The sequence below is a fragment of the Panthera leo genome, chromosome C2 (genome assembly GCF_018350215.1).
Source record: "Panthera leo isolate Ple1 chromosome C2, P.leo_Ple1_pat1.1, whole genome shotgun sequence".
NCBI classification, from domain to species: Eukaryota; Metazoa; Chordata; class Mammalia; order Carnivora; family Felidae; genus Panthera; species Panthera leo.
The window spans coordinates 107,721,952-107,735,471 of NC_056687.1; the positions used below are offsets into that span (position 1 = coordinate 107,721,952).

At 33.8% G+C, this 13,520-nt stretch overlaps 1 protein-coding gene across 10 annotated transcripts in view; it reads right to left on the reverse strand.

The window, feature by feature from the left end:
* Positions 1-13,520, reverse strand: part of LEKR1 (leucine, glutamate and lysine rich 1) — a 225,671-nt gene that overhangs the window by 143,128 nt on the left and 69,023 nt on the right. For 8 of the 10 annotated variants that reach the window (XM_042955500.1, XM_042955499.1, XM_042955502.1 and 5 more), the window contains 2 exons: positions 9,209-9,328; positions 3,822-3,997 (listed from right to left, as the gene is read on the reverse strand). In XM_042955500.1, coding sequence (XP_042811434.1) covers positions 3,822-3,997; positions 9,209-9,328 — 296 coding nt within the window. Of the gene's footprint in view, positions 1-3,821; positions 3,998-9,208; positions 9,329-11,910; positions 12,093-13,520 lie in introns of those variants that run through there. The other 2 variants (XM_042955503.1, XM_042955501.1) reach the window with 2 other exon arrangements.

Genomic DNA, 13,520 nt, shown 5'->3' on the forward strand with positions numbered 1-13,520 from the left:
ACCCTAAGAATATATCCACATAGATCATAAATAAAAGCTGGTATTAAAAAAGTATTTGTCATTTAAAATGTTTATAATATTGTCAAAGTTTATAGCTAATACAGCTTTTTTTAGCCGTTAGAATAAGTATCATATAATGCTAGCTAATGTAAATACAATTATTAGTATTAATCTTACATAATTTCTTTATCTTAATAAGATTTTTCTGTTGTTCTTAGTCCTATTAGCTTAATCATATGGACTTAAAATTATGTCTCTAGGAAATCTTTACAATTTTAGACATTCTAATAGATGTGTAGTAGTATTTCATTACTGTTATAATTTGCATTTCCCTAATTGGGTAATGTTGAACAATTTTTCATATGCTTTATTATTCCATCTGCATAACCTCTATGGTGAAATTTTTGCTCACATATTTTGCCCATTTCCTAATTAAACTGTTTATTTAAAATGTAGAGTCTTGAGAGTTTTTCATCTATTCCAGATAAAAGTCCTTTGTGTGGTCCACAAATACTTTCTCCTAAGCTGTAATTTGTCTTTTCATCCTCTTGACAGGGTCTTTCACAGAATAAAAGTTCTTAATTTTGTTGAGGTTCTTATTTACCAGGTTTTCCTTTTATGTATCATGCTTTTAGTTCAAGTCTGAGAATCCTAAGTCCCAAAGATTTTCTAGTTTTCTATTTTCAATTTAGGTCTATGATCCATTATGAATTAATTTTTGCATAAGGTGCAAGGTTTTGGTCAAGGTTCTTTTTATTTATTTTTATACCTATGGATAACCAGTTACTCCAGTCACTCCATTGCCTCCATTATTATTTTCAGTTTGTTAAAAAACAACAATAAAAAGGCTAGCCTATCTTGCTCACCCTTGTCAAAAATCAGTTCTGCATATTTACATGGGTCTACATTTTTATATATATTTAATATATTAGTTATATATTAATAAAAATATTTAAACTATAAGAGCACTAATTTTGCTCCCTTATTTAAGGGTACTAGCCTGACACAATGAACACTTCTTTAGGATATATGTATGGACATATGTTTTCATGGCAGGGAGAGCACATAAATACCAAAGAAGAATTTCAGGGTCATTGGGTAGGTGTATCTTTAGTTTTGTTAAACAACAACAACAACAACTGTCAGATCTTTTTTCAAAGTGGTTGTAGCATTTTATACTCTCACCAATTTGCATAAGAATTCCAGTTGCTTTTCTTCCTAACATTTGCTGTTGTCAATCTTTTTCATTTTAACAAGTATAGTGGGTATGTACTGTTGACATTTGCATTCCCCTTTTGACCAATAATGTTCAGCACTTTTTCATGTCATGTTGGTCAATTGTATATGTTTCCTTGTAAAGTGTCTGCTCAAATCTTTTAGCCATTGTTGACTGGATTGTTTGTCCTTTCATTACTGACTTGTTGGTGCTCTTTATGTAATCCAGGCAGCAATTCTTTGTTTTTCAAACGTTTTTTTAAAAAATATTTTCTCTGTCTGTGGCTTACCTATTCATTTTCTTAATAGCATCTCTTGATGAACAGAAATTTTTAATTTTGATAGTCTAACACATCAATTTTTGGGTCTTTTTCCATCCAAGAAAACTTCATTTACTACCAATTCATGAAGATATTTTCCTCTATTTCTTCTTTGATAGTTTTAGCTTTTATATTTAGTTCTATGATTTATCTTGAATTAGCTTCATGTACAATGTAATGTAGGACTTGAGGTATATTTTCCCATATGGGTATTCTACTGTTCTAGCACAATTTGTTGAAAGACTTTCTTGTTTCCCATTTGATTGTTTTGGCACATTTGTGAAAAGTGAAATAATCATACAAATAGGGATCATTTACCAGGCTATTGTTCCATGTATCTATTGATGATCCATATGCCATAATACATAATAAATCTTAGAGACAGATGATAGTAATTCTCCATTGTTTGGATACTTTTAAAAGAGTTATTTTTTTAGTTTATTTATTACCTCTGTAGCTTTATCATTTTGTATTTATTTTTTAGTGGTTGCTCTATGAATTATACATCATTTTTACATCCTTTTAGAGTCCTGGGATTCTGTTCATCTTTTTTCAATGTTATTTAGTTTTCTTCTTCAAAATGAATGAAGTTCGCTGATTCTTTTTTCTATAATCACAATATGCTATAGAAGTCCATCCAGTAAATTTTTATTTCAGATACTATATTTTTCTAATCTTGACTATCCAATTTTTAATAGTTTCTTGCTGAGATAGTCTATCTCTTTTCATTCATTACTAGCTTATTTTCTTTTATGTCATTGAACATAGTTAACAGCTAATTTGAAATCCTGGTTAGTTAATTATATCATCTGGATCAACTCAGCATTGGTCTCTGTTGTCTGTTCTCTTGAGTATGATCCATGCTTTTCTGTTTCTTCCCAGTTCAAGGAATTGGGGATTGCATCTTGAACATTGGGGATGTTATGCTAAGGAGACCTTGAATTCTGTTATATTCCTCCAAAGGGTAGTGATTTTTGGTATTGTTTTATTTTAATAAGCAGCTAACTTGTCTGAACTCAAACTGTAAAATATGTCTACCCTTGGGTGACAGCTAAAATATCAGTTATTTCGGCCTTTGGTGGGCTGTTTAAAGTCTTCCCTGTGCACGTGCATTGTAGAAGTAGGACAGAGATTTGGAAAAAGCTTATATGCAAACTCTGAACTCTCCCTCGCTGATTATCTCTTTTCTGGGATATTCTCTTATTTCTCAGAGGCTGCCTTGATCTATGTCCTCCAGTCTTCAAGCCAAAAAGACTATAGATTTCTTCAGAGTTTTAGCTTCCCTGCGTAGAACACACTATACTCTGCCCTCAACCTATTAGCCTTAAACAAACAAAAATAAAAACAAAACCCCAGGGAATTCACCCAGTGCCATTTTCTTCTTTTACTTAAAAAAAAAATAGGCTTTAAAAAATATCAGTTTTAGGCTCATAGGAAAATTAAGCAGGAAGTACAGAGATTCCCATATAACTTCTGCCTGCACACATGCATAGCCTCTCCCATCATCAACATCCTACACCAGAGTGAGACATTTCTTAAAATCAATAAACCTATACTCACACATCACAAACACCCCCAAATCCTTAGTTTATATTAGGATTCACTCTTGGTGCTTACATTCTGAGCTTTGACAAATGTATAATGACATGTGTCCACCATTTTAGTAGCATACAAAGTATTTTGATTGCCTTAAAAATCCTTTGTGCCCAATCTATTCATCCTTCTCCCCGCCCCGACCTCGCCCCCCGGCAAACAAAGACTTTTTTTTACTATATCCATAGTTTTGCCCTTTTCAGAATATCATTTAGTTGGAATCATATAGTATGTAGCCTTTCAGTCTGGCTTCTTTCACTTAGTAATATGCTTTTTTTCAATTTTTGGACATTCTCTCTGCTATGTGCTTGATTTTGGTCACTCTCCAGGTGTTTTTAGGTAGTTACTTTGTCTAGAAATTATCAGTTATCTATGGAAGGCTGATTCAACATGAGATACTCAGCCATTAACAGAAAAAAAAGTTTAAAAAGTCAAATTGGCACACTTAACAGTAATAAACAGACTTCTGGTCACAGCTTTAGATAGATGTGTCATGGTTAATTTCAGATCAGCCTACAATTATTGAATTTCAGGGTTCAAATAGGTCATAATGGCCACCTAGTTTACCAACAAACAATAATTTTAAAAGTTAGTCATACGTCCCATCACATCAAATATCATTATTTCATTACTTATTATGTATGATATACCAAAAGGAAAAAGATGATTACATTCTAAATATACATAACAAACCTGTCAAGGCTGTTTCACTTATGGATTTAATTTGTAGAAAAACTTCTCCTTTCAGTGAAGTCCAGTTTTGAAAATTGTCATATACTTCATTTTTAATACTGGTTAGCTCCCTTTTAGTAAAAGTAAGTAATGAAAGAGTCTTATTCCACAAATATTTGTACTCCACCAATCTTTGACTGTAAAATAGTTTTAAAAATTAGGATTTTAAAAGTAGCAAGCATAATAACAAATATTTCTTTGAAAAAATGGTTTTCTTTGAAAAATGGTTTGAAAATGACCATATAATCTACTGTCTAAATGGAGACCATTTTGAAAGTAAAAGGAGGTGATATCTGTATTTTGCTGAGATGACAGATATAAACTAGGAATATCCCAGGAACACTGAAGTATATGGTCAGCCCAACTCATTTTCATTATATTATTTCAACTATAAAGAAATAGAGCTAATTTTTTCATACATATTTATTCTACTAACCTTTTAAATTAATTCAAGAGTAAACAGTGGAGAAAATTAGGTCACAGTGACTTAATCATAGACCAAAATGGGAATCTCAGATTCTTAGACAGTATTCTTGCTACATACCATGCTTCTCCAGACAGTGTAAAACCCAAGGTAATAATAAAGAATACCTTTTAAAGTGAATGATGTAGTGCTTTTGCTTCATCAAGTGACACAGTTCAAAGAAATCACATATTTTTTGCAATCTCAGTGATTTATTACTTCAGATGTCCTGCCTATAATTTACCCAATAATTAGACAAGATCTGAAAGTTATCAGCAAAATAAATAAGTAAGTAAGTAAGTAAGTAAGTAATGACTGAAGCCATGGAAGTGTATAATTGGTTAATATATATCTTCCTGAATAGACTAAATCTATGATGCAGAGACTATATCTGTCTTATTCATCACAGTTTCCCAAGCACCTAGCATAGTACCTATCACATAGTATATGCTTAAATACTGACAAATAAATGAATGAGTAAAAATAATAGATCACCCAGTTGGAGGACCGAAGAAGTGAGAAATGCTGGGAATAAAACACTGGATAACATTAACATTTATAGGACTACAGCAGAAAAGAATCCCTCAAAAAAAGACCAGGGAGCCAAAAGAATAATATCAGAAATTCAGGAAATAGGAAATGTAAACAAAAAATAGTGGTCAGTGTTTAAAGCCTCAGTTAAAGGCTGAACAGAGTCCACTGTATCTGGTATTAAGGAGGCCTCTGAAGATCTGAGAGAGAGGCATTAGGTAGGAAAGGACAGAGTAGTAAAGCAGAAGTGATACTAGCAGTCAAGAACCTTGACTTAAATAGCAAGGAGAGGAAGAGGAAAATGCAGAGTAGAATGGTTTGTTGAGAAAGGAGACACCTGAATGTGCACACAGCTGAGCAACAATACGAGCAGTCAGAGGCTAAAAACACAGACAAGAGATACAGTCAATTTCTTGTGCAAAGTCCTAGAAAGGCCAGATACAGGCCAGGGGCTAAAAGATTAGCCTTTGCCAGGAAAAAGGGTGATGACATTCTATATGGTAACTAATGTCCACTTGAGTGACCAGAAGCCACAGAGGATACCTCAAACAGCATGCAGAGCTAGGAGCTAAGAGAGATGCTAATTTCAAAAAGCAGAGAAAGAGTCCAAATAGATCACTAAATCAAGGGGGCCAAAAGTGAGGATGAGAAGTCTGAATGTGGAACCAGAAACTGGTGCTAAGAAAGGGAGATCAGAGCTATGAACTAAATCAAGGTCAAGGGGCTAATGGTTTTGGTGTAAGGCAGCTGCCGGGAATAAACCATGTACAAAGGGGTCAGGGTATAGAAGGATATTTAACAGGAAAAAAGACTGGATGTGGATTCAGGTGCTTCTTTAGGGAGAAAGGCAAGAAATAGAAAATTCAAGCTTGTTAGCCAAGACCAGATCCATGCTTTGTGGAGCCTAAATCTTATACTATTAGTGGTGAGTGAGAGGAAGACTTTCTTGGAAAAAAAAGAAAAAGGAACACAAAAATGTCCACAAAATTAGGTTTAAAAGTGTGTGCTTATCTATAGAATGAGAAAAATCATTACAAATGAAAATTGTAAAGTTGATAAATTCCACCAATATCACAAAATATAGGAAAATAATGTAACTTGCTAATAGTAACGGCTCTACAATATTTTTTTTGCTTGTAATTTTTGTCCACATGTTCTTCAACCACTTCTGCATATGAGAACCATTTTATAATAATGCATTATGTGGAGAGAATATAAAAATTATATAGCCTTTCATCTAACATGGCCATTAGTTTTTTATTATTGGTAGTTTCAAAATATTCTTTCAGCTTTACGATTCATTATTGATAACACTGTGTAAATATTACACATTGTCCAATTTGGAAAAACACTTATCTAGTTTTCTTATATGATTATAAGAATTGGAGCATTTCAAGTTTTCTTGGAAAATGACTAGACTTAAATTGTCTTTGAAATGATGAAACTCATAAAACAGTTTATCTTAAATGTCCTTGAAGTGGTGTGATTTTTATGTTGTATTCAGTGATGTTAGTAGCTTTTGTAAATTGGCAAAACATTTAAATCTTTCTCCAATGTATTTAAATAATTTACTCTATTTCATTGAATGGATTATTTCATAATCCAAGAGCTTTTTTTGAAAATATATCTTTCTCTTAATGAATTCACTTGTAATATAATCTGAAAAAAGAGTTATAATTTTCTATGCTAGAATAGTTTATATTGCTTAAATTGATATTTATTGTTTTTATTCCATTAATTTTTAAAAATTCATACACAACCAAATTTTTAGTTTGCAATCCTTACTTGTATTATTGAAGCATTCTACAATGTTTTCCCAAATGTCAGTTATAATCGTGTATTCCCAACTCAATTTTCCCTTACTCAGATTCCACAAATGCTTGTGACTACTCCAATGGCATAGCAACATCAGAAGTTTAAGAGAGGGGAAACCAGTGCCTGGGTGGCTCCATGGGTTAAGCATCCAATTTCGGCTCAGGTCATGATCTCATGGTTTATGGGTTTGAGCCCCACATTGGGCTCTGTGCTGACAGCTCGGAGCCTGGAGCCTGCTTCAGATTCGGTGTCTCCCTCTCTTCCCCTCCCTCACGCACACTCTGTCTCTCTGTCTCTCTCTCTCTCTCTCAAAAATAAACAAACATTAAAGAAAGAGGAAACCAGACTAGAAAAAGAAAGAATATTAATCAGTTACAATTAAACCATCTTACTTCTGCTAGACAATAAATAGTACAAATATGCCTCAGTTTTGTCAATAATTTACAATGCTACAAATCACATGCAAAATGTGAATAGTGAAAATTGACCATATCAGTCCATAATATCCTGAAGCAGCATTAATTATTTAAGCTAGTCCTGGTCTACTTTTTTTAAATTTTTTAAATGTTTATTTATTTTTGAGAGAGAGCACGAGCATGAGCACGAGCAGGGAAGGGTCAGAGAGGATCTGAAGCAGGCTCCAGGCTCTGAGCTGTCAGCACAGAGCCTGATGCAGGGCTCAAAATCACAGACCGTGAGATCATGACGTGAGCTGAAGTCAGACACTTAACTTACTGAGCCACCCAGGCACCCCACGGTCTAATGTTTTTTTAAATGTTTATTTATTCTTGAAAGATAGAGACAGAGCATGAGCAGGGGAGGGGCAGAGAGAGAGAGAGGGGGACACAGAATCCAAAGCAGGCTCCAGGCCCTGAGCTGTCAGCACAGAGCTGGACAAGGGCTCAAATGAACTGACCACAAGATCATGACCTGGGCCCAAGTTGGACACCTAACCGACTGAGCCACCCAGGTGCCCCTAGTCCTGGTTTAACCTTAAAATTTAACCAATCCTACCACTCATGATGGCATTAATGGATGAAACAAATGGGACTTCCTTAGCAGACCTGAGCCAAAGCTATTGGAAAAGCCAAGCTTGAACACCAGTGGGGATGATCAAAGTGGAGAACTGAAATCACCTGCTGGTTCAATACCAGATTTCTAGGAAAGGGCAAGGATTTCTGATGATAAAAACTATCATCTGTTTTATGAGTAGACTCCTTCATTCATTCAAAAATTATTTATTGAGCATCAGTTATGTGCAAGGCATTTATGAAAGGTACTTGGCCAACAGGTGATCACCAGCTAGTATATTAAAAACTTGTTAGCCTAGGAAATTTCTTTTAAGTTTATTTATTTCTTTCTGAGAGAGCAGAGAGAGAGAGAAGTGCAGAGAGAGAAGGAGAGAGAGAATCCCAAGCAGGCTCCGCACTGTCAGCACAGAGCCCAATGTGGAGCTCGATCTCATGAACCATGAGATCATGACCTGAGCCAAAATCAAGAGTTGGACACTTATGTGACTGAACCACCCAGGCACCCCACCCAGGCAATATTTTTAACAGAACAATGTTTCTGGCAACAACTAGTAGATTGGAAAAAAAGGAAAAGAAAAAGAAAAGAAAAGAAAGAAACCTAACATTCAAAATATTCATCCAACATATTTTTTTTAAGTCACCCAGAATCCGTGTCTATTTGTAATGCTCATTTAACTATTTCCCTTTTCTAGCAGCTAAATTACTCAGTTTTGAAAAGAATCATTTTTTTCTGATATTCTCAATAATTCAATTCCAATTTTATTTAAAAAAAATGAACTTCCTTGTTGCTGAAGAACACTGGGGTTTTTACCTTCAGGTATGATAAACCCTCCAAAGATGATATAAAAGCAGAATTAACACCATTTTTGTTGGAGATTTCTTTTTTTTTTTTTTTTTTTTTTCTTTTTTTTTTTTTTAAATTTTTTTATTTATTTTTGGGACAGAGAGAGACAGAGCATGAACGGGGGAGGGACAGAGAAAGAGGGAGACACAGAATCGGAAACAGGCTCCAGGCTCTGAGCCATCAGCCCAGAGCCCGACGCGGGGCTCGAACTCACGGACCGTGAGATCGTGACCTGGCTGAAGTCGGCCGCTCAACCGACTGCGCCACCCAGGCGCCCCTTTGTTGGAGATTTCTAAATTTAGAAGGTCTATTACTATCATTTAGAAATGTACCCTATTCTATGACTTTTTGTATCACTGGACTATCTGGCAGGGAATCAAATACACCAAGAAATACTCATCAAGAGAGAAATGAATTAGCTAATATTCTTTCATTCTAAATGTTACTGCAAAATAAAAGCAAGGTGTTTGCCTGATTTAAATGTTATTGGTAAAACTATTCAGTTGAAATAATGATTTAAAAAGAAAATAAGTAAAGTTGTTTTGTTTCAACCACACTGAATATAGAAACTATATTACTAAAACGTGTTTGAATGTTTATAAAGTTAGTTTTAAATGTACTTTTTCAATCTTCATGATTTTCAATTCTTTAAAGATAATCTTACCTGAATGCTTGTGATTGTCTCTGTTTAATATTTAATTCATGTTGCAAATGACTCAATTCTTTCTGTACTCTCTGAAATTCATTTTGTTGACTTTTTAACTGCATACTTACATCCCAAATTCTAAAAATATAAACAAAAAACATCCATTACAAGTTTAAATAATCCTTCATGAGAGCTTTATTAAATTAAAATTTAAATACACTTTTAATAAAAATAAATTCTAAAAAACTATGCATCTTTATATATGCTAAATGAATGTACAGAAAAAGTATGGAGAGACACAAATCAAACACCATTAACACTGGGAAGGAGAGTGGAACCAATTGGCAGGGGAAAGGCAAGGAAGGGCACTGAAGGGAGGCAAAACTTTTTCTCTGTATCTTTTGTATTGTTCAAATTTTTACAACAAACATTTTTTTACTTGAATTGCTAATTAAAATATAACTTAAAAACATCAATTTAATTTTTATTAAAGTAATATGTGTATGTAATTTCAAATGTCAAATATTACTAAAAGAGTTGTAAGAAAAAAAACAGAAATCATTTTCTTTTACCTCAATTCCCACTGCCCAAAACAACTTTCAACGTTTTTCCTGATTCCTCTAGTATTTACTTCTATATTACTAAATGACATGCTTATATTATTATTCCTTAATATTTCAGTATAGATATTACCTAGTAAATTACAAATTACAGTTAAGATCTGATTCTGCTACATATAACTGAGACCTGAATATGATAGCTTAAATATACAAGAGTATATTATATCGCATAAAACAAATGTATTATTAGCCAATCTAATGCTGATGTAATAGCTTTATAGAGTCATCAGGTCCCCAGGATACTTCCAACTCTCTGGTCTACTATCTTTGGTATATGTCTTTTATTTTCATTGACCATGATAATGGCAGAAACTGAAACAATTCTTTTCCCATTCCAAACTAGCAACAAGAGGAGAATAATGGCTCACTCTGTCTCTTATAAGGAAACTTCCTAGAAGTACCACTAACTACTTCTGCTGAACTTAGACACATGGCTGTACCTACTGTAAGTAAAGCTGGGAAACGTAGTCTTTTAATTGGAAAGATTAGCTCCCAGGTATATCCACAGTTCTATTACTAACAGAGAAGGAAGAATGGTGTTATAGTAGGTAGCTAGCAGTCTCTATCACAATCCTAGTAAGAACTGACCCTCCTCCACATACCTATACTCTTAAACGTACAAACACACCACCCTCCCCATCTTACCCTCCCAGTTAAGTTACATCAGTCTTTTTATTCAGTATTTACATTATTCTTCACTAGTGAGCTATCTGTTATGTTATGATCACATTTCTTTTCTTGTACAACTTTTTGGTGTCCCTGGATTGAAAACCCATCTCCTTTTCTTCTTAGTTTTCTGTATACCTATCTTTGATACATCTTCCAAATCTGACAGAGGTCTAATTCTGCTTTCTCAGTATCTTCAGACACAGCGGAAAACTCTTCCATATCATTTCTTTTCCAGGAAACATCCTTCCCAGAGCTCTCTATTCCCATGCTCCTGTCTGGGTATTCTCCAGTTTGACTAAACAACTGTCACCCTGTGACTTGCCTTTCTTACCATTTCAGGAACTGTCCTTAGCTCTCTTTCATGTCTGTACCCTGTACCCTGGCTCTAAAGTCTTCCTCCTTCTTGGTGTTCTCCTTTTGGTGGAATAAATCCTCCAGGAGTTTGTTTTTTGTTTTTGTTTGTTTTTTGTTTTTTGTTTTGTACGTGAGAGGTAATTTTAAGAACTTGAATATGTGAAAATGTATTATATCTCAGACTGGACAGTTTAGCTAAATATAGAATCATAGATGAGAAAAAATATTCTTCATCTGAAAATTAGGGCACTTTTCCTCTGTTTCCTAACATATGGTGCTGTTTCTGAAAAGTCCAATGCCGGTCTAATTTCTACTTCTTTGTATGATACATGGTAGGTTCTCCTCACTCTGCCCCTGCCCTGGTTCAGAAGCTTTAAGATTTTTCTCTTTTCACTTAGTATTCTTAAATTTCATCACAATATATTATTGTATCAGTCTTTTGTCATTCTCTTTGCTGGGCACATGATATTTTGAAAACTGGTGTTCTTTAGTTCCAGGAATTTTACCCTAAGGAAAATGATTCTTTCCCCTTCATTTTCTATGTTGTTTTTTTTTTTTCTTTTCTTTTCTGGAACATCTTTCTGTTTAGATGTGGGACCTTCTGAAGAGATTTTCTAATTTTCTTAAATTTTTGCCATCTTACTACTTTGGACATTTTGTTTATCTTCCATCCTGTCTACAAAATTTTTAATTTCTGTTAAATTTTAATTACCAAGAATTCTTTCTTATTCTTCAAAAGTCTACAAGAATTCTTTCTTGTTCTTATTTCATGATTACAATTTCTTTTCTTTTTTTTTGAAGGTATCAATTACTGTGTGTTTTACCGTTTGGTTTTTATTTTTTTAATTTATTATTTTTGAGAAAGAGAGAGAGTGTGAGCAGGCGAGGGGAAGAGGGAGAGAGGGAGACACAGAATCTGAAACAGGCCCCAGGCTCTGAGCTGTCAGCACAGAGCCCAATGCAGGGCTTGAACTCACAAACTGTGAGATCATGACCTGAGCTGAAGTTGGATGATTAACCAACTAAGCCACCCAGGGACCCCAATTATGGTGTATTTTAAAGTTTTCTTCAGCTTACTTCATAGCTTCTGTTCCTCTGGCTTTTTAAATTTTTTCTTTGTTTTGCTTCCCTTCTTTCACATTTGAAGCCTTCCTTACAAGTCTGGAGATCCTTTGTTATCTATTCATATTTACAAATGAGGACAATTGGTCCCATTTCTATAAGTTACTAATGATGGAGAAAAGAGGGAGTGGCTTTTCTAGATAAAAGAGAAGTAACAAAAGTGACAATCAAATGTGACATGTAAACCTTGTGTAGAACCAGATTCAAACAAATAAACTACAATTTTTTTTTAATATTGAGGAAATTTGATTATGAACTGGGAATTAGAAAATACTGAGGAACTATTGCTAATTTGGGAGTAATAATACTGTTGTTGTATAAGAAAATGGCATATCACACTGAAGTAAATGGAGGTGAAACTAGCATGCAGTCTTGGATTTTCCTTAAATTGCTTCAACAAAAAAAAAAATGGGACAGATGAAACACATAAGACAAAATTGTGGTAAGTTTTGAATCTGTGTTAATGTATATTATACTATTTTCACCTAGAAAAAAAAAAAACTAACAAACGAGGCAGTGAAATTCTGTCTTAAGGTTCTGTGGTGTGTGCAGGAATTATTAAATGATGGCCTTCAACTGTGCGGAGATCACATGGGGAATTAGCTATTTTGCTAGTACCTATGCCATCTGCCAGAGTCAGGGCAAGGTAATTAAAAGCCTTTGAGGAGACAGAGTGGGAGAGAGGTTCTGAAAGCCTAAATGCACTTTTAAAATATTTTTCATAAATTCTACTATTTTCAGCCTCACTTTGTACCCTGACAAGTATTTCTCTTGGCATACTGAGAGAAAGAAATTAGCCAAGTGTTTTCAGGAGTCACATCTAAAAAAATAAATAAATAAATAAAAATTAAAGAAATGTAGAAAATAAAAGGTTAGAAAAATATATACCAGATGCTTTAAAAATGACAAAAGATATATATTAATATTAATAACTACTAATAAAGGGAACAACCTTAAGTTTTGATAAAAGTCTAATCCACCAAGAAAAATAATAATCATGAACTTTTACATACCCAAAATATAAAGAAATATCTGTTAAAAATCAAATGAGAATAAATTACTAATCATAATGGGAGGTAGGAACACATTTCTCACAGGAATGGAATGGTCACAATGACATGAAAAATAGTAAAGATATTGAGGCTATGAATAACAATTAATAAACCTGATGCACGGATATAATTAGAGGATATATCTAATAATCATTCTTCCAAATATGTGGTATAATCACAAAAACTGACCACGTAATCAGCCACGATTGAAATTTTAATATATTCTTTTTTTCATTTTTATTTATTTACTTATTTTAATTTACATCCCTCCCTCCCTTCCTTCCTTCCTTTTCTTTTCTTTTTAAAAAAATTACATCCAAGGTAGTTAGCATATAGGGCAATCATGATTTCAGGAGTAGAATCCAATGATTCATCCCCTACATATAACACCCAGTGCTCATCCCAACAAGTGTCTTCTTTAATGCCCCTTGCCCATTTAGCCATCCCCCAACCAAAACCCCTCCAGCAACCCTTAGTTTGTCCTCTATATTTAAGAGTCTCTTATGTTTTGTC